This window comes from Microtus oregoni, unplaced genomic scaffold (genome assembly GCF_018167655.1).
Source record: "Microtus oregoni isolate MIOR12 unplaced genomic scaffold, Mior012 000054F_ref0000373, whole genome shotgun sequence".
In the NCBI taxonomy this organism is placed as follows: domain Eukaryota; kingdom Metazoa; phylum Chordata; class Mammalia; order Rodentia; family Cricetidae; genus Microtus; species Microtus oregoni.
The window spans coordinates 8,039,639-8,052,862 of NW_024543830.1; the positions used below are offsets into that span (position 1 = coordinate 8,039,639).

General features: G+C 37.8%; 1 protein-coding gene across 1 annotated transcript in view; it reads right to left on the bottom strand.

The window, feature by feature from the left end:
* Positions 1-13,224, bottom strand: part of Man1a2 (mannosidase alpha class 1A member 2) — a 135,467-nt gene that overhangs the window by 65,575 nt on the left and 56,668 nt on the right. Inside the window, exons 7-8 of the mRNA XM_041638298.1 lie at positions 3,363-3,486; positions 339-432 (exon numbers count right to left, since the gene is read on the bottom strand). Coding sequence (XP_041494232.1) covers positions 339-432; positions 3,363-3,486 — 218 coding nt within the window. The remainder of the gene's footprint in view (positions 1-338; positions 433-3,362; positions 3,487-13,224) is intronic.

Sequence of the window (13,224 nt, forward strand, 5' to 3'; positions counted from 1 at the left end):
TTTCCAGTAATTTAAATAGTTACATCTATTCTGAACTCCTCATAGTGTTCTTACTTGTAAGATTAATTACTATGTAATATCCATCATAACTTATTCAGCAAAGCATTTACAATACATAAAAGAAAATATCCTTGTGAGACACTTTACCAATGCTTCCTTTTTACAAATAAAAACTCAAGTAGCTTCAAAGGATCAGAAACTAAGGGACGGAAGCAGCACTGGTAGTATCAGGTCTGGACTCGGGGTTTGAATTCCACATGGTGCACCTTTCACCACATCAAGCAAAGACTTTTCAAACAACCTTTTAACAAATCAGCAATTGCGCTAGAAATACTTACACTGACCCCAGCGCCCTGTACGTGGGTTTAAATAATTTGGATAAAGACCATTTGGGCGTTCCATTTTCTGGAGTAGTTTCCGAATGTGCATGACCTAATCAAAATGAAATAAGAATGTAATTAAGAGAAACAGATGTCATCAAGGCTTTCTATTAGCCTATGCTCTGTGATTTTTCTATCATATGGAACCTACACCCACCTTCTACCTTGACATGTGTGGTGGACAGGAGGGTTTCTGTTTCTTAAACAATTCATTGGTTTTATTAGATGACATATCAGTATTTAAAAACCAAACAATAGGCTGGGTGGTGGTGGTGCACACCTTTAATCCCAGCACTCTGGAGGCAGAGGCAGGCAGATCTCTGTGAGTTCAAGGCCAATCTGGTCTACAAGAGCTAGTTCTAGGACAGGCTCCAAAGCTACAGAGAAACCCTGTCTCGAAAAACAAAACAAAAAAAAAAAACAAAAAAAAACAAACAATAAAAGTAATGAAATAAAAAAGCTCACAAAATATTTTACATTCTCAGTCTATTATACAGATATGACCATGAGAAACATCAATTTTATGTAAATTCTTAGAGATCTCCCTGAAGTTAAGGGAGGAAAAAGAATAACAAACTATACTTGGAAGCTGATGATTTTCCCAAAGGCTGCCTTCAAGCTGTCTGCAGGCCAGTCAGATCTGACAGGCACTCTCAGGCATGGGGAGCAGCCAGTGCAGCAGGAAAGGTATTCGACTTCTTGTATTCTTAGTTCTTTGAAAAGTTATTGATACCTAAAGTTTTGATCACTCAAATTTTGAGTAAGTATCGTAGCCATGCTGCCTTACATATGACTGATGACCAGGACAGTATAAGTGACTTAGAATACATTCTTTCTCACAAGTGTGTATATATACTTTAGCTTTCTGAACTTGAGAACATCAATAGTTTTACCACAAAGCTTCTCATCATGTTCTCTTTAGCTGGCGTTGGCATGGTACTGAGGAACTCAAGAATGCTTTCATATACAATGTCACCATCACGCACAAGTGCTTTTAGACACTTCTAAATGATGTAAGGAAAGATGAGAAACTTGCTTTTTGACATCTGAAATGATGGATAATATTAACTCTGTGTTTCTCAGTGCACTATTTCACGCTCACTGTTTTTAGTTCCTCTGTCTTCTAAGTCCCTCCCTCCATATTTCAAGCCCCATCTTTCCTGTGTTGCTTCCACTTTGGTCTTCTCTTGGGTGGAAATGCTTTCTTCGGCTCTGGCACTGATATCACATCTTACTCTACCATTTTAGTTCATTTCTATTCTTATTCTACACAGGCTGGGGCATGAGGGAATCCATGCTTTTCTTATGGTGATATCTGGTCAGTATTTTTATTTATTTATTGTTTTGGTCTACTGTTTATCACATTCCATGGCCTTCCCCTTTTGTTCTGATAAATCTCTTATAAATTCTGTACTTATGCCTTTTACAAGAATTATTCGTCATCATTCATCAACTTCCTCCCTTTGTGGGGGAGAGTAAGGACTCTTAAACTCGGCATGCAGTCCACACTGGTATAAACAGATTAATGTGCCTTAATATTACGAATGCCAGGATTATAGTTCTATACCACCACACTGACTCTCCTCTGTTTTCCTGACCCAAAAATTCACAAGAAAGCTTTGACATAAAAGATTGAGGTTGAACACAACTCTAAGTGCGGTTTCCAGCCCTTGCTTCTCCCTGGCCAACTGAGATGGGAGGCTAGCACTGTCGGCCACAGGGACACGTGTCACTTCTTACCTCACTGAAGCTGGCACTGTGAACTGCTGCAAGCTTTCTTTCCTAGCTCCTTAGCACACTACTTCCCTCTAGTCTGAAAGCACTCACCTATCCGCACCTGCCACCCTATCCGCACCATGAACTTACCTCCACAGATTTTAAATTTGTGCTAAACACTAGTTTGTTCTTATCATACATGCCATCTTTATAAAATGACACTTTCTTACCCTGTACAGCTGATACAGATGGATGCTAAGGATTTTAAGTCTACACTGATATTTTATAGCCCCCCAAATTAAATGTTTGTTTCTAATGTGAACTTAGGAAGAAAAACATAGTCCTGCCCATGTTAAAGATTCTATAAGGATGATTAACTAGTTAAAACATCCTAATTAGAGTGCTGGAATGTTCTGGGTTTAGAACTAAACCATCTAGACAGCCATTCCTTGCTTCCCTCTGTGTGTAGCCTAACATCCTTGTGTCCTGACAGACCCTGGCTTCCACCAGCCCAAAGGCTAAGAGTGCTACCAATTAGCATCTGAGAAAGACAGCTCCCCATTTAGCTGTAACTCATATGCCTGATGTTCCCAAAGTATTTTAACAGAGGTTTTCACTCATGTTTTATTGTGCTCTGTTATTATAAAAATTTCACGAAACTGTTACTATGTTGAAGCAGCAATAACCTGAATCTGAGTTCCTACAGGCTAAGGCTGTTCACATTTGATTCTAGAAAAAGCACCTCTTAGATCTTCTGAGCTGAGTTTTGCACTCACAGTAGCCATTTGGATTTTAATAGTCAGTGTCCTAACACTTAGGGTTAGCTCAGTAGGAGAGTCAATAAACGGTGTGTGCAAGACCCTGGGAGAAGATCTACTTCACCAAAAAGGAAATGAGAAAAAAAAAAAAAACCTCTTTTCAAACAAACAAACAAAAAACAATCCCCACCAAGACTGTCTTAAAAGATTCAGTAGAATAATCATATACTCTATGAATAAGCAGTATTTTCTCTCTTCCTTTGTAATTATCAAACTTTTAATTTATTTTCTTGTCTTAACATGTGGGCCAGGGAGTTCAGAACCATGAGTATAAAAGGGAATATATATTTTAATATAAACTTCTGAATAAATACTTTTTTAAATATATTCTAAGTAGAAAGGGATTTTAAAAACTGAAAGAGAAAAAAGCAATAAAAACAAAAGTTCTAAAAAATTGTGAAAGTATTACGATGTTTTGGGAAATTTGTAAGAGTCTTTGATAACTAACCTTTTTGTAGTAAATCAAGTCACCAGTCAGGTAGCTGAGGTGGACAAACTCCATATGCAGTGTGCCAAATTCAGCCAGAATGCTGCTACCTGCAGACGCCCAGCCCCAGTTCCGACCTACTCCACTGAGTAAGAGGGGGATAAAAAGAGACAGGATTGGGGAAAGAGCAAAACTTTTTTAAATGAACACATGAATCTTAAATAGATCTTAGAAATTACTATATCTAACATAATAGTTTCTACTTTTATTTTTGTTAAAAATTTTGAATCAATAATTTAATAATTAATAATTGTAAAAATCAAGACAACATAGAAAGTATCCACCATATATTTTATCCATCCTCACTCCCTTTACATCACCTAGATCTATAATCACTTTTCACTAGCTTCTTACACACTCAGAGCTTTAATAAATACATAAGGAATCCATTGTTATTTTCTCTTAGTAGCACAGCATAAACAAAATGCACGAACTGCTCTGACTGGGCACTACAGTCTTGTACTATTCTTTATTAGTCTTTCCATATCCGTTCATAAAGAGCAGTTTTTTCATGGGGTTTTAATAGCTGTAGAGAATTCCATGTAATTAATGGTTCTCTTATACACTTGCATATTACTCTGATCCTCTATGCTGCCAATTTAATATGCTATACTTTTAATGATCTGAATTAAGAACACACCAAAATCTACATTAGGACACACATAGCTCTACCTTTTATAGTTCCTTCATTATACAAAACTATTTTTTCATTGAAATTATTAGAGGCAAATACAACTATCAGATTTTTCTTTTAGAGCTAGAAGTGAGAATCAAAAAGGAAATGTGGACATAGTAACTATGTAAGACAGACATTCATTTTTACAAACAGTAAAAATTTGCTATACTGAAGGACAGATATCCATAAACATGGCATATAACATACTTGGTCTTGTAATAAATAAGGCCATTTAAATGGGGAAAACTGCTATGAAGAAACTCAAGTTGAGAAATAGGATACTGAATACTAAGGATGGAAAACACACCAGAAGAAAGGCTCTTTTTATAACCTGATAAAGTGTTTCTGAAGTGATGAACCCTGACCACACGAAAGTCTCTGATGAATAGACCTCCAAGAAGAAAATTCCCAGTAAAGGAAAAACAAATGCAATGGCCTGGAGGGAAGTGAAGGGCCTGGCTGTGGCTAGAGTTTAGAAAGTTGATGCTACAGGATGCAATTGGAGAGCTAGCAATCACTGAAGGAAGGCAAGCAAAGATGCTGTAAGACCATGTAAAATTTCATTTTAGTGTGATAGAAAGACAAAAGAAAATTTAAGGAATACAGTAGACATTTTAGGAGCAAAGCATGATATTTAGACATCAGCTGGCTTTCAGCTAACTAATGAATTACTTATTCTGTTGTCAACGATGACACAAAACCCAGTCAAGTCCACAGTTCACTATGTAGAAACTTACCAGGTAAAAGCAACAAAGGAAAACATTATTCAGAGTACATGCAAACACTTTTCAAAATATTAAATTTTAAATAAGGTTTTTATCTTTTATTTCATAGACAGCATTCTAAAATATAAAATTTGACTCATATATATTCTAACTCAAAAGAAAACTCCAGCCAGGCTTTAACCCAGAACTTGGAGGCAGAAACTGGTGAATCTCAGCGAGTTCAAGGCCAGCCTGGTCTACAGAGTGATTTCGAAGACCACCAGGACTAGAGAAACCTATCTTGAAAATCAAAAAACAAAAACAAACAAACAAACAAAAACCACTCCAAATAAAACTACTGAAGACTAACCCAACTTAAAACAAAAGACATATTTCCCCACACTAATACCATCAAACTTTTTCCTACAAATGTTATTCTTTTTCAGCTGATCAAAGGGAGCCATTAACATGCTTCCATGTATAATCAGAGAACACGAGTAACAAAAATGTGCAGTGAATACTAATAGACAAAACAATTAAAAACAACACGACTTCTCTCTCCGCTAGGCTAACATCAGCTACAAGACACTAAAAATGTCTGGCAAACTTTTGATGGTTAAATAGTAATCAATTTAAGGTCCTATAATTACTTTGAATTGTTCTGATAATGAATCACCTACAATTTGTGTTTTGCTCAAAGTCCAAACAAAATCTTTAGTCTATGTATTTAAAGAACAACGCTTCTTATGAATGGCAATTTTAAGAACAAAGCTTTGCCAACAACTGATGTTCATATTTATCACATCAAAATCCAAGAAATTAAATAAATGAAACTTGCACAATGTACAAATTTAAACTCAGAATCCTGGCCAATAGAAATAAGCATTTAATGAAGCTCCAACTTTCACTCCGATATATTAAATAGCTAAACATTATAATATGCAAAAATTTTAAAGTAGGAATATACTATATTTAAGCAGAATTTGTTCTAAAACAACGATATATACAATATTTTTCAAGCTTAGGTAAGAATCAGTGAGAATATTAACAATTTCAAATGTGGATAAATGTTTCTTTAACTTTCTTGAAATAACTTTATTTTGAAAATAGTTTTAAGACCATTTCACAACATATTATTTAAAGATTTTAAATTGGGGTTGGGAAATGGCTCAGCAGGATCCAGATTTGGTTCCCAGCATCTATGTGGCAGCTCACACCCGTCTGTAACTTCAGTTTCCGGTTATACGATACCTTTTTCTGGCACTGTAGGCACCAGGTACACACGTGGTACACATATGGATGCATAGACAAAATGTTTCTACACATAAATACTAGTATTTTAATTATTAAATTGTTTTAAAAAGCACGGAAGCAAACATTTTTTAATTAAAAAGAAATCTACAAGGTCACTGAAAGAAAAACCTACACTACAACAGCAGAGCACCAAACACTCAAAAACAACAAATGATAGGAACAACACACACCTTGCACAATGTCTCTGAGTGCTACTGTTATCAGTTCCCCTCAAGTCACATGCTAGTGGACTGTACTTAATAACAGCTCTCTGCTGCCTTCAAGAAACACATCTTACTAGCAAGACCAGAAACAGCAGCAAGGAAAGGGACTAGAAAGTAAGCAGATGCAGTGTCACTGAAATCCGACAGAAGAGATTCACTAGCTGGTTTCAGCCAACAAACCCATCCATCTGAGAAGAGAGAACAGAACAAAGAAGACACCTCCACAAAATGGGCCTGGAGACAAGTCTGTAGAGCATTTTCTTGATCAATAAGTGATATGGGAGGAACCAGTTCACCACAGGTGGTTCCACCCCTAGGCAGGTAGTCCTGAATTATATAAGGAAGCAGGCTAAGAAAGCCATGAGGAGCAAGCCAATAAGCAGCATTCCTCCACCACTGCATCAGCAGTTTCGGCCTGAAGCTCCTGCCCTGACTGCCCATGAAGGAGGATTAAAGCTATAAACTAAAATACACTCTTCTCCAAATTGTTTGGTCATGATATTTTATCACAGCAATAGAAACCCTAAGACTCAGGTTGGTACCAGGTTTGTGTGAAATGCTGACAGACCTGATTGCACTTTGATTTTGGGCTAGACTGTTCAAAGCTCAAATAAGCCACTGTGGGAACTTAGACAATAATGCTGAAAGCAGTGCAGATGATGGAGGCCAGACTTGTGAAGTTTTAGAAAGAGGAAATCTATCAAGGTTGTTTATGTATTATTCTGTATTAATAATCTGTGGTTCTAGTCAGTTGGAACTAAAGAATCAGCTGTGATTAAGAAGAGAATAGCTAATTGAGTCAAAATCTTCTGGAAGTTTCCTCAGGATCAGCAAACAGAGCTTGTGGTCCAGAAGTGGCCAATGCTGCACCTCATGCTAGGTTGCACCTATGCTAGCCCAAAATGGGCTTCATTCCAAGGATAAAAAGATACGTTGGCATATGCAAATCAATAAATATAACCTATTAATAGTCTTAAGGATATGGACAACATGATCATCTCAATGTAGAACAGGCATTTAATAGAATCCAATAAAGGATTATATTAGATAAAAGCCATATGGAACAAACCAACACACAATGGTACAATTAAACAAAGAAAGCATTTCCACTAAAATCTGGAGTGAGACAAGGGTGTCTACTTTCTCCCCTCCTTTTTAATATATCAGTGACATCTTGGTTAGAGAAATATGATGAGAGAAATGAGAGATACAAACAGAAACAAAGAAGTCGATTTACACATGTTCACAGACAAGATGATCCTATACATAAAAGCTCTAATGACTCCACTACAGCACTCTTAGCACTGACAAACACTTTCAGCAAAGTAGCAGGATATTAAATTAACAGGTGGACATTAGTAGATTTCTAATATATAACATGATGAGAAAATCAGGAGAGCACCACAATTCACAATCATAAAAAAGAAAAAAGGAAACTAAAATAAGCCTAACAAAAAGTAAATAAATGTCCAATGATAATATGACACACTGAAGAAATACTTCAAAATGGAAAAACCTTCCATTTTCATGGCATAGTAAAATTGACATTGCAAAAATGGTTATATTACCAAAAATGATGATGAGGCTTTTGACTCTTGGACAGTATAAAAGCAGTATGAATTCAGTAGAACCCATACTTCCAATTTTGAGTTCTGACCTTTGCCTGCACTAAGGATATATGTCGCATAACCTCAAGAGAGGCTGGGAGTGGCAGCAAGCTACAGTTCTCAATCAGCTACACAGCCTCAAAGATAAATAAAACACACTATGTACTATGCTGTTCCGCTATGCTGTTCAGGAGTTACATTAAGTATGCTTTGAACTTAGGCAATTTTCAGTGTACAACACTGTTGCAGGAAGGCCCGCTTGTTCATCCCAGCCGCCCTATACATCACTCTATACATAAAAGCACCTATGTATAGATCTACAGTTTGTGCTGCTGTGGTCACATGTTTTCTTCTATGTGTGTTATAGACTCTACAATGCAAGTTGCAATTTTTGCTTTGAATAGTCAATTTCTTGAGAAAAATCAAACTCAGGAAAAACTTTTAAAGTAATTTAAAAAGCAGAAAAATAAACCTTTAGTGTTGACTCAAATATATTTTCACTGTTCTTCACTTTCTTTGTATAGATCTGTCTTTTCTACTAGAATTTTCCTTTCTGCTTCTAGTAATAGAGGACTACTGATAACAAATTCTGTAAGCTTTCTAACTGCCTAAGATTGTCTTAACTTCATGGAGCGGGGTAGTGATAGGAAGAGAATGGAGGAGAGGCGATAAGGCACCTTTTAAAAGCTGATTTTTCTAACAAATTATCTCTCTTGACAAGTTTCATAAAATACCAGGATCTGTGGACTTAATAATTGTTCACCAAATGTGAGAAGGTTTTAGACATTATTTCTTCTTTTTAAAATAATTTTACTTATTTATTTACTTACTTATATCCTAGCCTCAGTTTCCCCTCCTCTCTTCCAGATTCCTCCCTCCATTCCCCCTCTGATCCCACTCCTCCATTTCTGTTTGGAATGGGCAAGTCTCCTATGAGTATTGACAAAACATGGCATATAGAGTTGCTAGAAGACTAAGCACATCCCCATACATTAAGTCTGGGCAAGGCAACCCAGTATGGGGAGTAGGGTTTCAAAAGCCAGTAAGAGTCAGAGACAGTCCCTGCTCCCACTGTTAGGAGTTTCAAAAGAGGAAGCCACACAACTGTAACATATATGCAGAATGCCAAGGTCAGTTCCATCCAGGCTCCCTAGTTAAACATTATTTCTTTGAACCTGTGTCTCTGCCTCTGTTCCCACTCCCTAGCTCCCACCCCCCACTCCCTTGTTCTTCTTGTGTGCTAAGCCATCCCATACTGCCCAACAGGCCATTAGGTGGCTTCTTCCTCATACCTGCATCCTTTAGTTTTCCTTTTATGATTTTCTTTGCTGGTTTCTAGTACTTTACTTCCAGGCTCACAGATCTTCAAGGTGTGGCGAACAACTGTTAAGTGTGTCAAGTGATAAACTTAACATGATATATACATGCAGTTCTCGGAGCTCCACTTTGGTCCCTTTAAAGGTCACTCTTCTCGTTGGTGCCATTTTCCTTTAAATACTTGAGCACACAAAGCCTGTCCCAAGGCTTTAGAGGTCATCTCTATTACTGTTTCTCTGCCCGTTTCTCCTGACAGATTTCACTTGTGACTACAGTAGCATTCTCCTGTTTCATACACGACTAGCAAATTTTAGTTGGATTCTGGGTAATAAAGCATTATGTTGTTAATAACAGTTTCATTTTCATTCTTGAAGACATGTTCAATGTCCTTGTGACAGGCAGAGATGTCCTCTGGATGGCGTAGTTCTTTGGTCTGAAAGTTGCTGTGAGGCTTACAGCCATGCCTTCTTTGTGGCAGACTGAGCTCTTCCTACTGTGTGACTCTTGGAGCAATTATTCTACAAATCCAAACTTGTTTCTTATCTTTTAACTAGTTACCCATTATCTTTTAAATGATTGCATTTTCAAATTATCTTTAAATTAAGCAGTCATATATGTATTAGTCATATGATATATAATTAACTATAATCTTGTGTGTAGTCTATTATTTTTATTCCTCATTCCTATCTTTTACTTATTAATACTTCCAGAAAAAAGTTAAGCAGTACCTTGTTGTTGATTGTAATGAGGTGTGTCTAACATATTAAATTGTTGGTTTGATATGCTGGATCAAAAGAATAGAATTAAAGACACAGAAATAAGTCCTAAATATATAAACATATAAGAAGGTAATCTAAATGAAATCACCAAGTAACAGGGGAGACAGAACCCCAACTGGATATTTCTTGTCACCAAATAAGTTCTGAGTACCAGAAATGGGTTACATCTAATGAGTTCTTGGCCAAAGATGTCCCATGGGAACCCCTAAACAACTCAAGCTACTGTCCAGATGGCTCTCCACAAACTGAAAGTAAGGTCGTATTGCTGAAGACAGCACCTAAACAAGTAATTGTACATGGAGAAGTCAAGCTGGTGCATACCTAGCGCTTTTACCCCTGTGAATTAGTTTACATGTTACTGGAAGGTACTCTGAACACTACCAAAGCAGAAAGGTAAATACCAAAAACCCAGCTACAGACACTTTGATCTACAATGATTACCTGTCTGCAAGATACACTGGCCCAATACTTCCACAAAGCCTGTGGAAGTAATCAGCCAATATTTTATTAGAGCAAAGGCCCAATGCACGAGCTAGAACGCATACCTAATGCCATCTAAGTGACCAAGAACCTGAGACTACATAGGCCAGGGACATAGGGGAAAACCAAATACTACTGCTCTGTTAAAAGAACACAGCAATGAAATGATTCCTAATGGCATTCTGCTATACTCATAGATCCATGCCTTGCTTAAACATCATCAGAGCACCTTTTTCCTACAGCAGATATGAACAAACACAGAGCCCCACAAACAGACAATATGCAGAGGGTGAAAGCCTTTGGAACACTCAGTGTCCATCAAATCCCTTTCCTTGGGACTTAAGGAACTCTTTGGAAGAGGGGGCGGATACAGTGTAAGAGCCAGAGGGGATGGAGGACACCAAGGAAATCAAGGCCTTCTAGACTAAACAGGCAGCATATATATGAATTCACAGAGAATGTGGCAGCATGTCCAGGCCCCGCATGGGTCTGTACCAGATGGGGTCCTAGAGCTGAAAACAGACACATGCTCCCACCTCTAACCCAGACTCTATCTCCAATTGATAGGCACTTGTAAATGGAAACTTGGTTTTCTCCAAGGGCATCTCACTGGGGAAAAAAACCACTACTGAGGGCAGGCCCCGTGCCCAGCAGTAGACAACCTCGATGGCATCTCTGGAGGTTCTTTGTCTCACGAGGTTAAGTCAGGGCATCTTTTAAATCTTACAAGTCCTTTGTGGGGCACTGATCTGAACAGAGAATTCTCAACAGAAGAACTTCAAATGGCCAAAAGACACTTAAGGTCATGCTCAACTTCCTTAGCGATCAGGGAAATGCAAATCAAGACAACTTTAAGATACCACCTTACACCTGTCAGAATGGCTAAAATAAAAAACACCAATGATAGCCTTTGCTGGAGAGGTTGTGGAGAAAGGGGTACACTCACCCATTGCTGGTGGGAATGCAAACTTGTGCAACCACTCTGGAAAGCAGTGTTTCGGTTTCTCAGGAAATTCGGGATCAACCTACCCCTGGATCCAGCAATACCACTCTTGGGAATATACCCAAGAGAGGCCCTATCATACAACAAAAGTATATGCTCAACTATGTTCATGGCAGCATTGTTTGTAATAGCCAGAACCTGGAAACAACCTAGATGCCCTTCAACGGAAGAATGGATGAAGAAAGTATGGAATATATACATATTAGAGTATTACTCAGCAGTAAAAAACAAGGACTTCTTGAATTTTGCATACAAATGGATGGAAATAGAAAATACTATCCTGAGTGAGGTAAGCCAGACCCAAAAAGAGGAACATGGGATGTACTCACTCATATTTGGTTTCTAGCCATAAATAAAGGACATTGAGCCTATAATTCATGTTCCTAGAGAAGCTAAATAAGGTGAATCCAAAGACAAACACATAGGCATCCTCAGGAATATTAACCTTCATCAGGCGATGAAAGGAGACAGAGACAGATACCCACATTGGAGCACCGGACAGAAATCTCAAGGTCCAAATCAGGAGCAGAAGGAGACGGAACACGAGCAAGGAACTCAGGACCACGAGGGGTGCACCCACACACTAAGACAATGGGGATGTTCTATTGGGTTCTCACCAAGGCCAGCTGGCCTAGGTCTGAAAAAACATGGGATAAATCCGGACTAGCTGAACATAGCGGACAATGAGGAATACTGAGAATTCAAGAACAATTGCAGTGGGTTTTTGATCCTACTGCACGTACTGGCTTTGTGGGAGCCTAGGCAGTTTGAATGCTCACCTTATGAGACCTGGATAGAGGTGGGCAGTCCTTGGGCTTCCCACAGGTCAGGGAACCCTGATTGCTCTTCGAGCAGATGAGGGGGGGGGGGACTTGATCGGGGGAGGGGGAGGGAAATGGGAAGCGGTTGTGGGGACGAGGCAGAAATCCTTAATAAATAAATAAATAAAATGTAAAAAAAAAAGTCCTTTGTGTATGTACTATGCCTTTCAGTATTGTGTTTTTATGGGATTGCTGTGAGCACAAATGTATGTGTCTCAACTATATGCATTTCTTGTGGGTGTTTTCCTTTGCTCTTCCTTTTTCTTGTTTGGTTGTTCTGTCCTATTCCAATTTGTTTGTTTTTGTTTTATCTTATTGTGTTGTATTTTACTATCATTCTTTAAATGCCTGTTTGTTTTCTAAAGAGAGACAGAATGGCTATGGATCCAGATGGGAGGGAAGATGGAGAGGAACTGGGAAGAGCAGGGGAGAGGATACCATGCAATCATAATACATTGTGTGAAAAAAAAAATCTATTTACAATAAAAAATAAATATATAAAAATCAAAAGTGGGGGAAAGAAAACTAAATTGCTGCTTTAATAAAGGCTGTGGAACTCCATGCACTATGTCACATTTGGAGTCTTTTAGTCCTAGATTAAATAAGCAAAAGCATCTAGCATATTTCCTATTAGTATTTTTAATTAGAAAATAAATATACATTTTTGAGAGCCTAAGAAATTCAGAAACTACATAGAAGGAAAAATAATATATGAAGACAGATGGGAAACAAATTATTAAACAAAAAGAACTATGTGGCTTGTAGAATAGCTCTTAAGTGCAAATAATTTGAATTTCAGAAGGAAATCAAGAGTCAGGAAAAAAGAAATTAGAGCACATTTTAAAACAAGCTAGAAAGCAAATATGAAAGGGAAAGTCAGGGGAAAATCGAGGGCTGCACAGTAACAACTCAAATCCTT